Here is a 13,567-nt window from a genome sequence, read left to right on the forward strand (position 1 = left end):
ATTGAGGCTTTTTTGTCAGTTGTAGTATTGATAAGACAATGTTATTTCAGCCATTACTTTCATGCTTGTTGATTAAACTTGGTGCTCACGTTGTTGAAATATCAATAGATAAAAGTAGTTTTTGCAGCGGAAACAGGAAACATGCAGTTGAAAAACCTTATTTTCCCAGTTCTGTGTCTGAAGGAGAAAGTTTTAATCTGTAAATATTGCAAACTACTACATCTTAATTGTTGGACGTGTTGATTGTACAGATTTTGAGGTTGAGGTGATTTTTTTTTTTTGTTTGTTATTTTTCACATTGGCTGATTCAGGCCCTATTTACACAACGTTTTCAAGCATAACCGGAAAACTCTTGTTGCGTTTTGTGTGTCTGTTTACAAGACAACGGCGCTCTGAGCCACTGAAAACGCAACTTTTTGAAAATGGCTCCCAAGTTGGAAATGGTTGGAAATTAAACTTTACTGAAACACTGCTATTGCGCATGTGCACCACATGAATCGTTCTTCTGCACATGTGAGTAGATGGACAATAACGATCTTTTTTTTTTTCCAGCCCATATTCTCCTGGGACTTGGTAGTTTTTATAGTTGAGTCACTGTAATAAGAATCTAACTCTGGTCGTCTGTCCACACAGATGTCTGTTAATGTTTGTTAATCTGTTGTTCTCTGGCGCGCATGTGTGTGTGGTTTAGATGCAAAAACAAACTAACAGCACCCGCTAGTGGCCTTACACGTAAACTACATTTCTGTGTAAACGTTTGACCAGGTCCGTTGTTTTATCCTCCCGACAGTGGCAGTGTCGAATTTGCTTTCAGGTTGTAGCTTCATATTTTACCAGCAGAGTGCGATTTGTGATGAAATCAGAGGAGGGTGAATGTTGATTTACCACATGAGACACCATTTTGTCTGACGTCCAGCAGCCAAACTTAAAAGAAGGACCGTGATAAATGTTACTGCTGTTACTTTCAAAGTTTAAATCTCCCAGCAAATGTCATTTATTTGGGTGAGGTGTCTTTAAAAGCACCAGATATCAACCCATATATACGTGTTGGTACGAGGCAGATTCTGTCTGAGTGTTAGTTTAACTGTAAATCACTCAAGTTTCACTCTTTGTGCACAAGAGTTGACAACTCAGTGTTTCTTATATATGAAAGACAGTAATTTCATATTTTCTGAGCTGGTCTGTTAAGTCAAGTTTGTGGGATCACTGTTAATATTTCGCACTCAGAGGAAGAATGTGTAGACCAGAGGGTGAGGTCGACCTTTCGACTCTTCCCTGCTGTGTTTACTACATACAAGTTCCAATAAAACAAGCATATTTCTAATCTATCTCTTAAAAACACTTCTATTTTTGATGATGAGATGATGTTTTTTCTTATATAGTTGTGTGGACTGTGCATTGGATGAAGTATTTCAGTTGTTGGCATTGAGAAATTACACAGTAGACATATATACGCTCTAGACCGAACGCTCAAAGCTACTGGCCGGCGCCGCCATGGCAGATAGGCGCTGACTTACAGTGAGAGAAAGTACAACTAAACTGAGTCTTTACATCCCATCTGGCTCTTGACAGCTCTGTTAATTCATCTAGAATGAGCCATAAGCTCAGGTTAAAGGTGTGAAGTGCGATTAGGATTCGCACCTCTAATTCTTTGATGTCGTATTAACTGCTATTTAACACATAAACAATGATGAAGGAACAACATGGTACTTCACAGATAAACACATTTATTGCCTTAATGGTAATCAAAGGAGCTGAAAAACATATAGGACCAAAATCTCTCATCAAAGGACATGTTATATATATATATATATATATATATATATATATATATATATACAATGAATTAAACTTGAGTATTAACAATACCCATTCATCTTCTATATGCTATATATTTAATATATTGCTATTATGTAGTGTCCGTGTTTGATATTGCAAAATATTATATTATATCAAAATAAGGGGGGCAAAAAAGCCAATAATGTGTAATGTACTCTTATTGTTATTCATGCAAAAATATTATTTGCATACACTATATGGCACACATATAAAGGTATTCATGTAGCAGTGAAAGACGTGTATAAATATTCGTTTCACATCACAAAGAGGCGTCACAATAACCTCATGCAATCATAACACTAATGTCTTTTTGAAGAATTTGAATGTTTTGAAGTTCCCTGACCTCCGAGCATTACAGGACTAATTACTATCATCAGCAGTTCGGTGGTGCTCTGCCCAACTACCTCTGACTCTTAAACATGTGCATGCTCCTCAAATTATTTCAGAATCATTAATGATTTATTCATCAACCTAGTATAGCACTTTTTTGGGCCCGCAAAGACGCTTTACATGAAGGAACACAAATAAAGAAAATTAAAATGAAGAGTTTATGGAAAAGCCAGTTTATTTATTTTGCCAAAGATGTGACAACAGCTTTGACATTGGTGCTAATTGTAAGAAACATATATCAGCGTTCGGCCTGTTTTGTTTAGTTTTTTTTTCTTTCCTGACTATGATTATACATCAATAATCCTTGATCACTGGTGTTATTCTGGAAGAGTATTGCCCAACTACTAAATGTTTTGTACACAACAAATTGTGACTTTGATTTCAGAGAGATTTAAAAAAAGAAAATTAAACCTTTATTTTTTTTCAACAATTACAAATGAAGTGGCTAAACTGAGGGCTAAAATCAGCATGGTTTCGTCTTTCCAATTATATCCCATTGATATTGTTTTACTCCTCCAAAAGATGTTTGTCAGAATCTAAAAAAGACCAAATCGTGGTGAATTACTGAAGCTGCAGCCCTGATTATTCCTGCACGCAACCGAACCGTCTTTGTCTCTCCTTCTCTTGAAATCAAAAGATCCTAATTTACTGGTTCCTTGACAGGTTCATAATGATAGAAATATTAAAGCAGAGCTAATCAAATCACTTGTTTAATTATGCCTCTCCCGGAGACATGATGTAAAAATATCACCCACTGTGGAGACTGGGATCCAAGAAACCCCTGCCCCATATGTTAGCCCCCACCACCCCCACCCCCACCCCCCCGCCGCTGACGTGCCCAACACCAGATCTGGCAGGTTTCTCTCCAGCAGATTCTTGCTTTGCACCCCCGCATCACGATTGGACCTGACAGTGCCTTCAAGTCCAATTAAGAGTGAAGCTCAGAGAGAGGAGTGTGTTAACCCTGTTTGGCGCGCAGCTCTACCCACCCAAAGTGTTGATGTGGCATCTCGGCAGCAATGCGCCTATTTTCTTGCAGACATGTGAAAACATCGTTACAGACGGGTGTTCATTAGAGCCCAGAGCCGAGGTCTTATCCTCTACGCCGAGACGGTGGACTGCTGCTCCCTGTCTCCTCGGCCTGTCAGCAGCCTCGTCCTCTATGGGTAGTGGCTGATTACTGTGTATTTCTGATAAGTGCTCTGTGAGTTGTTGTTGCCAGTATGAATTCTGCAAATCCTCCCCCCCTCATGGCAGGAGCTCTATAATCACTGCAATGATTGTGGGAATAGAAGGACGTGCTGCAATTCCCTTCAGAGAAAAACTGTGAGATCCTTCCATACGCGCCATTACCATGGTGCCCATTCGCCCCAACAATGCAGCACTGCATGGTCCCTTTGCAGATTTCAATCGGCAAAATCCAACATAGGCGATATTGTGGAGCTTCTAACCAATCCTCAGTGGCATGCACGTCTTCCGTGGCTAATCCAGCAGCACGACAGCTCGGGCTGGGACAGCCTCTCTGTTCCTCCAGTTAATCTGGTTCCTTTCCATATCCTCCTTTGTGTACCTTGATTGCTCTTCAAATTGCTTTCCAAGCGTCATGTTTTCCTTCCATCAGAAATTAAACCCCTGGCGCAGGAGGTTGCTGTAAGAACCCTGTCCCGCGTCGAAATATGTGCCTGGTCATTCGTGACTGTTCCCTCTCCCCGCTCCAAAGCCCTCACCCACCGAGCACCGATATTGTGTTGCTCTCATTAGACTGGAGCGCATGGCGCAAGAAAGTCTGCATGAGTCTTTGTGCATTCAGATTTCTGGGGGTATATTTATACAAAAGTCATACAATACTTTGCACGATTTGCTCATTTATAATCCCTGCTGGGATGATTTGTTCTACGAAGGATTTGCTGCATTTTTTCAGAAGTTGGTTTTCATGTTTTTGTGGCAAAATTAAGATCTCTCATTTATGATTCTTGTGTGTTTATTGTTTTTGTCAGGTCCAAAACCTGAAAATAAACCCAAAAAGTTGGTTTCCATTCAACACACCTGAACAGTTTCACATGTTTTTGATGATTTAGGCCCCGTTTACACGGGAAAACTGACCTTTGGTTGCCTTTTGAGTGTCTGTTTGCACGACAACCACACGTGCCACTGATAAAACAGCTTTTTGAAATTGGCTCCCAAGGTGGAACTTTTTGAAAACACCGGGGTTCTGTCACCATGTAGACTGGCGAGAACTACACTTTCTGGAAGCGCTCGGGCTCTGTCCCAAGTACATGGTGGCAGCGCTGCTACTGCGCATGCGCATCAACGCCGTGCAAGTAAATGGACAATAACAACAATGGCGGCCTCCATAGTGTCATGACTCCCAGTACATTTTCTCCTGGGACTTGGCAGCTTTATATTTGAGTCACCCGTCATCCAACTTTGGCGTCTGTCCATATGAATGTCCGTCTACTCGCCATTGTTGATGTTTATAGCACATTGTTGTCTGTTGTTGTAGTTAGTATGCCAGCGCCAACTCGTGGCCTGACATACTAACTACACCGTTAAGGTTTGCCGTCACTACTTGCAGGGTTCTCAGTTATGTTAACTGACGAGAGAATACATAATGTCTGTAGGCTCCACGAGTGATGTTTTACAAATGCGTGTGTGCGTGCGTGTGTGTTTTTGTGTTCGTTCATACGTGTGTGTCAGTGGGCCTTTGGGCTCATTTTCTCTGCAGGAATGTAAGTGGTAAATGTGACGCCGATGTGAGCAATGTGCTCTTGGCGGCTCAGGGCGGAAATGTGAAAGGAGAGATTGGAAGTGCTCCAGGAGTGAGTGCTTGAAATTACTGACAGAAGAGGTTCAGTAACCTTTTGCAGTCTGTCAGAATCAATTAGGCACTGAAAAGAAGTCTAAAGATACTGATGATTGAATGAAAAAAAAAAAAAAAGAAGAACTTTACAAGCAAACGATGAATAGCTACCGACGTGGTACACCGTATAACAGAACAGAATATCATCGCTGAGTTTAGACTCTCCCGCAAAAAGAAAGACACTAATTTAAAGATTATCTTGCAGTGTTTTGATTTTGCATTGCTGAACAGTAAATAAAATGTTCTTTCATTTACTCGTTACACAATTATTTGGTTGTAATATGAATTGTGAGTCCAGGGAATACTTTCTTTCTAGAGAAATCTAGGGAATTAGAGTAAAAATGAGACTTGCCAGAGATATAGTCCCTGGTTTCATAAATTCTCATTTAGCAGAGCATGTTTCTCTGGAACTTTCCCAAACTGCTATATTTAACTTCCTGTGCTGATTCACAATTCAGAACACAAGCTGCTGTTAAGACTCTCAAAGTAAATTATTAGGGGAAGCAAAGAGTTCCTTATCCAATTTAGATGGACCAACCCCAGAAATCTGATTTACTAGTAAAATAGAATGACGGAAATGAAATTACAAGACGTTTGTTCTTTCTTTTCTACAGAGGACGATCAGATGAGCAGCGGCGAGGGGGGTGAGGGCGACGGTGGAGGTGGCGGCAGCAATGCCAAGTCCGACTTAACGATGGAGAAGGACGACAACAACAACGACGAGTACGAGAACTACGACGAACTCGTGGCCAAGTCTCTCCTCAACCTGGGCAAGATCGCAGAGGACGCCGCCAACCGCGCCATGACGGAGTCCGAGATGAACAGCAACTCCTCCAACAGCGCAGAGGATGAGGACGAGGAGGAGGAAGAGGAGGAGGACGACGAGGAGGATGAGGAGGAGGAGGAGGAGGAAGAAGAGGAGGAAGAGGAGGAGGACGAAGAAGAGGAAGGGGATGAAACGCAGCGGGGGGATCTGAGTTTGGACGTTGACAGTGACGTTGTTCGGGAGACGGTGGACTCCCTCAAGCTGCTGGCGCAGGGTCACGGGGCGGTGCTGTCCGACAATTTAGACGGACAAGACTTTGAGGGCGGCGCCGTTCTGAACGGGGACGAAAGTGATTGTTGCCACAATGGAGGGAATGCACACATCGGTGGTAATGGACAAATTAAGACCACCGGTAATGGACAAATAGAAAACAGTGACGAGGAAGTGTGTTTGAGCAGTCTGGAGTGCCTACGGAACCAATGCTTCGACCTGGCTCGGAAACTCAGCGAGACCAAGTCTGTGGAGCGCAACGGTACGTCCCAGCAAAATCATTTCTCCTGCGGGGATTCCAATCAACAGCCCCAGCACCACGGATATGGGGACTATCACGGTAGCCACGACGACCGACGAACACTTGACAGGAACTACTCCGACATGGACAATCTCATGAAGCTGGAGGAGCAGCTGAGCCCGCGCTCCAAGGCCTTCTCCAGTTGTGCGCAGGACGACCGGTATCACCCCAGTCACCGGGACTTTGACGAGGACACGGCCTCCGTGACGTCGGACCGGTCAGAAGAAGTGTTTGACATGACGAAGGGGAATCTGTCCCTGCTGGAGAAGGCCATTGCACTAGAGTCGGAACGCGCCAAGGCGATGCGGGATAAGATGGCAGCCGAGGCTGCCAGAAGGGAAGGGGTGAGGTACGCGCACGAAGACCACGGCCCGCGGCACGGCTACGGTGTGGAACGTAAGGCCCGGCTCCACGACGGTATGAAGAAACCTTTCTACCATAAAGGTGAGTGGCTCTTTCAGAACAGCCGACACGCTCGGATACACACCCAAATTCCATTGGAGACCATATCTGCACAAGTGTAGACACGTTTACCTCGTTTAACAAGCTCAGGTAAAAATGTTTGTCTGCCAATGTTTGCCTCTGTATTTTATCTATCCTGTACTGGAAGACGAGACAGCCCACATGCATTCTGGGAACCTCACTATAACCCCAGGACAAGCTTTTTCAGCCAATTTGGAAATTCGCATCTCGGTAGCAGCGGGAGCGGCAGCAGCAGCTTATGTTGTTAAAATAGGCCAGCATGGAAACATCAGAGGGTAGGCTTGTCAGGCATAAGTAATGGCAATCTGCACGGCCTGTTAGGACCGCAAATCTCATCCCTGTGATGCAGCTTGGGGTAAAGCCGCCTATTTTTAAACCTGTGCAAGCACTTGGGAGATGAAACTACAAAATAGAGGCCTTCTGCCTGTAGAAAGGATTCATTCTGTGGGGAGAAAGGGAAGCTTTTTTTTTTATGACTTACCATTCAGATTGAGGAAGGACAGAGGCACACTTAGAGCTAATTATTCACAACATCGACTCCTGTTCTCAATCAGTACGCCAAATATTGTCGCGAGAATCGCATTGACATTCACAGGTGTCTCCTTGCGAACTCCTTTGTTTGCCTCTTTAACTCTGCTCTCATCGTACCCTTTACGACGAGGCCGCACCGTCTTAACTCGGTTAAATAATTTCCTCCCATAAGGAAGATATCAGATGAGAGCAACAAATAAGAGCACCCTAATTCACAGCAGGATGGTATCACACCTTAAATGCCACACAATTCACAGCAGGTTGATATTGTGAAGTAAATGCCAGACAAATGCTAATTTGGAGAGGCTTCCATGGCCCCTTGTGTCTGGCTAATGTTGGAATAATGAGAGGACGCAAGACAGCGGCATCACGATAACATCTTTCCCCGGGCAAGATAGTAGCAGACACTCGTTGACCAGGGTTCTTGTGTGTGTTTTATAAAGCAGAGCCCGGCGAGGGAGGGGCATGTTCGGAGAAGAGCGACCCCCACACCCCCACACCCCACACCCCCGCCCCCCACACCCCAACCCCGCTCTCAAAGAGAAGCATGAGGTTGAGATGAAAATTGAACAGTATCAGAATGACCGATAACGAACGACAGGAACACTGACTGCACATTAATTATCCAGAGATGGTATGGTAATGGGGGCCATTTGCTATGCAAAGCGCAGACCGTCCCCAGCCACAATCAATATCCCCTGCTTTCTAATGCGCCTTCCACTCGGCTGCCTCCAGCCCCGCTGCAGTAGAAGCGTGGCGAGTCCGTGTGTACACGCACGTGTATGGAAATAAAGACTTATTTCCTAATGCACTCTTCAAACGGTGAAAGTAATAATGTGCCCCAAAAGATGTCATTTATATGTTACGAAAAAAAAGAAAAAAAAACGGACTGTACATGCAGACAAAGTTCCTTATCAACATGAAATTGTCCTGCTTTTTATTGCACTGGTGCCAGACAGAAGAGCCAGACATGACATGGCAATATTGCAGCATACTCACATGGCCCTAACGTGACATAGACGGATGGTAGCCACTATTGATAATGACTTGTTTTTTATTTCCCCCGGATGAATAAGACGCATGATTCGGTTTTATGACTTACTTGTTAATTTTTACGTAGATTTGATCAAATTTCACAGCATGTCCCCACATCGAAATAGAAATGAAAAAATTGTTTGATTTCAGAGTGAGAATGAGAATTTACTGTTGATGGCAAAGTAGTTCTCTCATGCGTGCAGTTACACAAATGTAGTTTAAGTGATGATATTGCACAAGCCCTTTGTGTTCCACAAACACATTTATACGTCTTATTAACGTGCGGTGGAAAAACCAGCATATAAATATTGTAAGGAAAACAAAACGACCAAGCTTAAAAGGGACATGTGAATATAATATGAATAAATTGACTCCAACACATAAACTGTTTATGAGGATTATACAAGCAGACGTTCGCTCACACAAAAACTCGCAACTTCTCCAAAGATGAATCGAAACAGATCGAATATGAGTCACTTCTGAGCAGCAAATCGGAATTTGGTCACATTTGCCTGCAACGTGAACGTAGCCTAATTAACTTTTTTTTGCACGTCATTCCTCTTTGCCGTTATACAGGGTACTTTCTCAGAATACCATACATTATCTTACACTATGTGGTCCCTGCAGCACCGACATTGTTAGAGCTGAACATGTTTTTTTGCTTTGTTAAAAGCCGTTCGCAGAGGTGTCAAACATACCGGCTCGAAAGACGCTCTAATCAAACCACCAAGCAAATTGTAAAAATTTCAAAGGGAACATTCCTGGTTTTTTTTTTCAAGACATTTCTGAAGAGCAGCGACCACGAAAATATAGACATTTTCATCACGTATGCCAACGACCAACTTTAATTATAAAGCACTTTAAAAGGCACCACAGTGGGCCAACCGCAACAAAGAAAAACTTTAAATATTTAAATCTAGAGGTTGTTATGGCACTATTTAACTGGTCCGGCTCGCTCAAGATGAAATTTGGCTTTTTCTGGCCCCCGAGCTAAAATGTTTTTGAAACCCCTGTTTATTGTTAGCGGCTTATTATTATTTATACCTGCTGAAGCCTGCACATTAAAGTTCATCTTGACACCACACACAACTTAAAAGACTGCAAAATGTAGGTTTTTATCAAATCAAAAGAAATTTTTGGATGAATGCAGGATAACTTTTTAATAAAGGCCGGACGGAGAATTTGAGTTGATTCCATCCATCCACCCCGTCCTCCTCCAAACGCTGGCCGACTACACTGCAAAACTTCCTATTACTGCTGTGGATACCACACCCTGGAGAGCCCTAGCTGCCAACCAGCGTTCCTTGGAGTCTAAACAAATCGCCTTAAAGAAAAAGCGCCCTCCTCTCCCATCGCTGACTCATCAAAACATCCCGGTGAAGCCAAATGCTGGCGGACTCTGACCAGCAAATTAAAGGAAAATCAATGGGTAGTTTCTGACGTCTGCTATAGTGTCTTATAGTTTTCAACATGTGTGATTTTGACATTTCAGAGCAGGCAAAGCTTTAAGCACCCTTGTGATCAGGACCCCGGTTTGAGAACGGTCATGTATACATACTGACCACTTCTGCAGGTTGGACGATCAACCAATGAGGTGTTTGTTTGAGTGTGGTGTATAATTCAGTGGTTTCAGAATCTCTTTGACCTTGATTCGACTTTTCTTTGTGCTCTCTCCACAACTTATTGGTTTATTTCGGCTCATCTGTGTTTCCACCTCAGCTGGAGCGACTTCTTTAAACTTTAATCAGTGGTCCGCTCTTCGCCTCGGCCCCGTCTTCTCTTGATGAAGGCGTCCGTCATCCACGTTTCTCCACATTGATTCCATAATATGATACATCTCTCACCTCCTGAAGTTCTGCTATGAAAATAGCTTCTGACTTTTCTTTCTTTCTTTCTTTCTTTCTTTTAAGATAGTCGTGTCAGGGAGGCCTTTGTATTGACAGTCAATAGAATCCTTGACCTTGTGCTGGACGGTTGCATTTCCAGATACGATACCAGTTGGCACGCCCTGGCACCGCTGCTTTTTGGTGGTAACCATATCTGATCTGAGGGTGGAAGAAATGGGAGACGCAGTTTTTGGGAAGGGAAAGACAATCTCATCTGCGGTGTGTGTGTGTGTGTGTGTGTGTGTGTGTGTGTGTGTGTGTGTGTGTGTGTGTGTGTGTGTGTGTGTGTGTGTGTGTAGGTGTGCATCCACATTGTGTGCGCGCTTCTTGGACCTTCAATGCCATCTTTTGGCTCAACAAGCTGTCACAAAGTGGCTTTGATGGAAGAAAAAGATTTTATTTAAGTCTGAACTGGAAGAAGAAATCACTTTTTGTTGAAGGTCACCAACACAAGAGTTTTCACAAATCTTCACAATTTTCATGACAATACTACAAACTATCAAAATACGCCGACGCCAAGCCAATTATCGGGTCCTTTGTCCGCACTTTTCTGCTTCGGATGAATAATGATGACCTGCTGATGGATGGAGAGTCACTCCTCTTGAGATGTATTTAGTTTCAGTGGTCAAGGATTTTAGTTTTCATCTGTAATTAATTACATTTGAACATACTGAAAATAGCAGAATTTGACTCATACCCAGAATGCCTCGGTTCACACCGACTCTTCTTTAAGTCTTTATGTGTAGCACTTTTAATAATTCTGCTTCTATAAATATGGATTTTAACAAATGAGTCTGGAATTTACATTTCCTGACGTTTTCCCGAGCTCTCTGGCGCCTCCCAGTGGAGACCCAACCTGCACTTTGCAAACGACCCCGTTGGCACACATACAAATGTACTCGTGCGACCGGCCGTCACATGCAGCACCACTTCCGCTTCATTTGCAAACCCTGAGATAATTTTTCAAAGGAAACTGACAAGGCATAAGGTTAAAATACTCAAACGCATTCAATAAGATGAATTTACAGATCTTCACTTTGCCCTCAATGTTAAATTAGTATCTTAAAACTCTTACACATCCTTAATTAATCCGTTACAAACTGGCTCTCCGGTAGGTAGGATGCATTTTTTTTTAGGCCCTGCAACAAATGATTTACTTCTTACACTCATTTAGTCCAAGTTTGTTCAACTGAAGGTTGCATTCACACCCTCAGTGAAATCACAGGTTTGGGGTAATAAAGGATAATAAAGCCACTGAACCAGAACGTTTATTAATTTTTTTTTTGTTCAAATCAGAGGTTGCACTCTGTAATCTGATTAAAGCTTTTTTTTTTTTTCTTTCTAGCGTTTGTATATATTGACAGAGGTTTTTCAACGTAGTTTGTTGTCGACGATACATCTTCTTTTTTTGAACATATGCTTATAGTGATGTGATTTGACGTGAACATTATATTTACAATTAGAGCTTGAAATGCTCTTACACCCTACTGTAGTATATTGTCACCTCATTGCCACTTGATACTGGAGCTTTATGTAACTTTAAAATAAAATTAGCAGCCAAAAAAAACAACACACAACTGTACCACACCTACTCGACTTTAATGTCACATCCATAGGTTAGTTTTTAAGGCTCTTCCGCCGCCATCTTTTCTTGTGGGACTTCATCTCACCTGTTTTAGAACACCAAATGGCTTGAAAATAAAGAAATGACTTTATTCTGTCCATTGTTTTTGTTTTGATTATTATGGCCACTAGAGGGCGTTTTCTTTTCCTAACTATTGGCATGACTTCAATAAATTCCTCTCAATATACAGTAACTTATAAGAATGCGACGACCATGCAGGAAAGTAAAATGTGATGGCGTCAGTCACAAAAAGAAGCGTGAGACAATCATCAGCTCAGTGTTTCTACGTTCTGTTGCTGGTTGACCTTTACGTACCGTTGTTCCCGCAGACGCTTCCCGCGCGGACAAGAAGGAAAGTCGGTGTCCGACGCCGGGCTGCGACGGCACGGGCCACGTAACGGGCCTGTACCCGCACCACCGGAGCCTCTCCGGCTGTCCGCACAAAGACAGGGTGCCACCAGAAAGTAAGCGCATCACTCGCCGCCACTGGACACCCGTTTAGACGAGTGACCCTGCCTGTGTCCTTGATGTCGTTTGACGTTCAGCAGCTCGCCATGTTTCCTGTGCATGTGGCCTGCCTCCGCGTGTGCCGTGTGCTCGGTTCCACTGTGTTTGATATTTTTTCGGCGTCGGCAGCAGCACTCCTCTCGCGATCTTTCGCGCGGGGCCGCGGTTCTGTCTTTGCCTGCAGCCTGCCGAGTGTGCGGTGTGTGTGTGTGTGTGTGTGTGTGTGTGTGTGTGTGTGTGTGTGTGTGTGTGTGTGTGTGTGTGTTTGTGCGGTGATGCTCCGCGACGCTCTAACAATGGGGAAGCGGCGATCGGCAGGACGGTCAAAGAGCCCGTCGATTAGCAACCCGCTCGAGTGCATGAGACTTTTCCAATCAGCCGCATCGACTGCGAGCGATCGGGAAGATGTGATAAGCTCATCGTTTTCTGCATGCTTCTTCACAGCATGAGTCTGTCTGTCTGTCTGTCTGTCTCGTCCTCGCTTCATTCCTTTTGCTTTTTTAGCGTTCACTTATTTGTTTTGCTCAGCAAACACGGGGAATGCTTACAGACCTTGATAGCACAAAGTGTGCTCATGTCGCTCATGACACCCCCCCCCCCACCACCACCACCACCACCCCCATTCATTCATTTGTTTGTATTCCCTGCTCAATTAAGTCCCTGTTGAATAAAAACCAGTGTCATACCTCTGAGCCACAGATCAAGTGAAGTGGCAATAAACATTAGCCTTGAATGAAAAGTGAGTGTTTTTTTTTCCCTGCAGAGAATTCATCCCGGCTATTTAGTCTCATTGTCCTTGTGCAAACTTCTCAATAAAAATCCCCCCCCCCCCCCTTTTTTTTTTTTACACGTTTCATTAACCGCGGCGTGAAAATCAAGTTATGATCTGCCTTGACCCGGGCTGCAATCAAAGCGAAAAGAGGGTTTTAACAATGGCAAAGAAATTAGTTCCCATTAAAGCTCGGCTTGTAAAGACCAGCAGTGTCGTTCGGCGACTCTTGTTCGGCCGCACAAAGGCCTCCGACCCGAGACCGGCAAATGGGAAGTGAGTGGGAGCGGCTGACCTTGGCTGGAG

At 43.6% G+C, this 13,567-nt stretch overlaps 1 protein-coding gene across 1 annotated transcript in view; it reads left to right on the forward strand.

Moving 5' to 3' along the window:
- myt1lb (myelin transcription factor 1-like, b) overlaps positions 1-13,567 on the forward strand; it is a gene marked incomplete at both ends in the record, with an annotated part of 85,975 nt that overhangs the window by 37,006 nt on the left and 35,402 nt on the right. Inside the window, 2 exons of the mRNA XM_080480586.1 lie at positions 5,704-6,870; positions 12,315-12,449. Coding sequence (XP_080336712.1) covers positions 5,704-6,870; positions 12,315-12,449 — 1,302 coding nt within the window. The remainder of the gene's footprint in view (positions 1-5,703; positions 6,871-12,314; positions 12,450-13,567) is intronic.

This window comes from Lipophrys pholis (genome assembly GCF_963383615.2).
Source record: "Lipophrys pholis genome assembly, chromosome: 14".
NCBI classification, from domain to species: Eukaryota; Metazoa; Chordata; class Actinopteri; order Blenniiformes; family Blenniidae; genus Lipophrys; species Lipophrys pholis.